This window comes from Garra rufa, chromosome 7 (assembly GCF_049309525.1).
Source record: "Garra rufa chromosome 7, GarRuf1.0, whole genome shotgun sequence".
Lineage (NCBI taxonomy): Eukaryota > Metazoa > Chordata > Actinopteri > Cypriniformes > Cyprinidae > Garra > Garra rufa.
Window position 1 is genome coordinate 4661712 of NC_133367.1, and position 2512 is coordinate 4664223.

Consider the following 2512-nt stretch of genomic DNA (forward strand, 5'->3'; position numbering starts at 1 on the left):
TAAGTCATTATTTGGGTAGCACACATATTCTGAATGCCTTCAGCAGAATTCAAATTAGCCATTTTAATCTAGATTAATCTAGATCAATTCCAAGATTTAATCTAGATTAATCTAGATTAAAAAATTTTATCTATGCCCACCCCTAATATATATATATATATATATATATATATATATATATATATATATATATATATATATATATATATATATATATATACATATATGTGCTTAGCAACACTTATTAACCATTTCCAATGGTTTTTCTCCATCGCAGGTTCACAAGATGAAATAAACCCATCTCAACAGCCGTCATCATGGCTTCATCACTATCGCCGCCCAGCAATGTGACTTCGCATTGCTTCTCCATCAACAGCCCGCCTTTCAGGCACAACCACACCATCGCCTCGGCGTACTTCTCGGCGGTCTTCAGCGCTCTCGGCTTGAGCTCCAACCTCTTTGCGTTGGTGGTTCTGGCCAAGACCTTCCTCCACACCAAGAGCCGCTCACGCTCCTCGTTCCTGCTCTTCCTTGGCGGGTTGGTGTTCACAGATTTCATGGGACTGTTGGTTACCGGGTCCATCGTTGTGTCATTCCACATCACGCGCTTCAACTGGCGCCAACTGGACCCTTATTGCCACTTCTGCAACTTCATGGGCATGTCGATGGTCTTCTACGGCCTTTGCCCACTGCTTCTCGGCGCCGCGATGGCCGTGGAGCGATTCGTAGGCATCAACCGACCCTTCGCCCGTTCTACCTCCATGCCCAACAGCAGAGCGTGCTCGACGGTGGTCATGGTTTGGATCACGGCCGGTTGCATCAGTCTCCTGCCACTGGCGGGATTGGGAAGCTACCATCTGCAGTACCCCGGATCCTGGTGCTTCCTCAACATCAGCTCCAGCCCACTGGACATGACCTTCGGGTTGATCTTCTCGCTCGTGGGTTTGCTGTCGCTGGCCGTGTCGTTCCTGCTCAACACTGTGAGCGTGATCACGCTACTGAGGGTGTGTTGCGGACAGGACAGCGGTCAGCGGAGACGAGACTACGAAGTGGAGATGATGGTGCAGCTGATTTTGATCATGGCCATCGCCTCCGTCTGCTGGTGCCCTCTACTGGTGAGTGATTAAACTACATCGACAATTGACGAATACTGAGTCTGTTGGCCAATTGACCAAAATGAGCTGCCAGCTCAAATATTTCCGAAACCTAAGACGCCTAGTAAGAGGCAACATCATAATCAAGAAGGAATCTCAAAGAGGAGTCTTACAGGGTTAGTTACGCTAAATCGACAACGTTGTGGCCGAATGTTGATTATCACAAAATTAGCTTCCATTTTCCTTCTTTTTCTTTAAAAAATAATAACGTACAACTTGTGAAATGAAGGGGAAGGTGTACAATTGTTTTTTTTATTATTAAAAATCACAATAAAAAATTGTCCATTAAGTAATATAATTATTACCCAATAATAATAATAATAATAATAATAATAATATCATAACTATTCTAAAATATTCTTCCATAATAAACTTAATAACAATATTTATAAAATTACTACAACTAATATTACAAATTATTATTATTATTAATCACAATAAAAAATGTCTATTGAGTAATATAATTACGCAAACCCAATAGTAATAATAATCATAACTATTATTATAAAATATTCTTCCATAATTAAACTAACCTATTAATAACAATACTAATAAAATTACTGGAACTAATAATAATATTACAAAATGATTATTAATAATAATAATAATAATATTCTTAATCAAAATAAAAACATTTCCATTAAGTAATATAATTACCCAAACACTGTAAGAATAATAATAATAATAAGAAGAAGAAGAACAATAATAATAATAATTTTATTAGTATTAATCATCATAATCATCACAGTAACTATTATTATACAACAATTAAACTAACCTATTATAACAATATTTTTTAAATTACTACAATAATAATATTACAAATTTATGTTTATTATTATTTTTAAAAAAACATTAAACATATTTTATTAGTATCTTGCTACTGTGAAAAATTCTTCTTATTATTATTTTATTTGAAAATATCTCTATTATTTTAAGTATTTTGCTACAGCCAAACTATTTTTGCATTAGTAGTAATATTTAATTAACATAACCCAACATAACATAACCTATATTAATAATAGTAATAATAATAATACTTATTGTTATTGTTGTTATTAAAAAGAAATAACATTTTAAAATGTTTTTATTTTTATTATTTTGATACTGTTTTTTGATACTAAATAAACTAAGTAATACTTAAACTAAACTTTTTTTTATTAATATTATAAATATCTTTATTATTTTCAGTATTTTGCTACAGCCAAATAATTCTTGCATTAAGTAATTTAATTAACATAACTCAACAATATTAATAGAATTAATGATAATGATAATAATAATAATTATTATTATTTAAAAATAAGCATTTTTAAATATATATATTTTTATTATTTTGATACTGTGAAAACATTCTT

The 2512-nt window shown here is 32.6% G+C and overlaps 1 protein-coding gene across 1 annotated transcript in view; it reads left to right on the top strand.

Annotated features, from left to right (window-relative positions):
- Nucleotides 1–317: 317 nt before the first annotated feature.
- The window catches only part of LOC141337854 (thromboxane A2 receptor-like), a 15558-nt gene continuing 13363 nt past the window's right edge, over nucleotides 318–2512 (top strand). Inside the window, exon 1 of the mRNA XM_073843434.1 lies at nucleotides 318–1115. Within this exon, the coding sequence (XP_073699535.1) occupies nucleotides 318–1115 (798 nt within the window). The remainder of the gene's footprint in view (nucleotides 1116–2512) is intronic.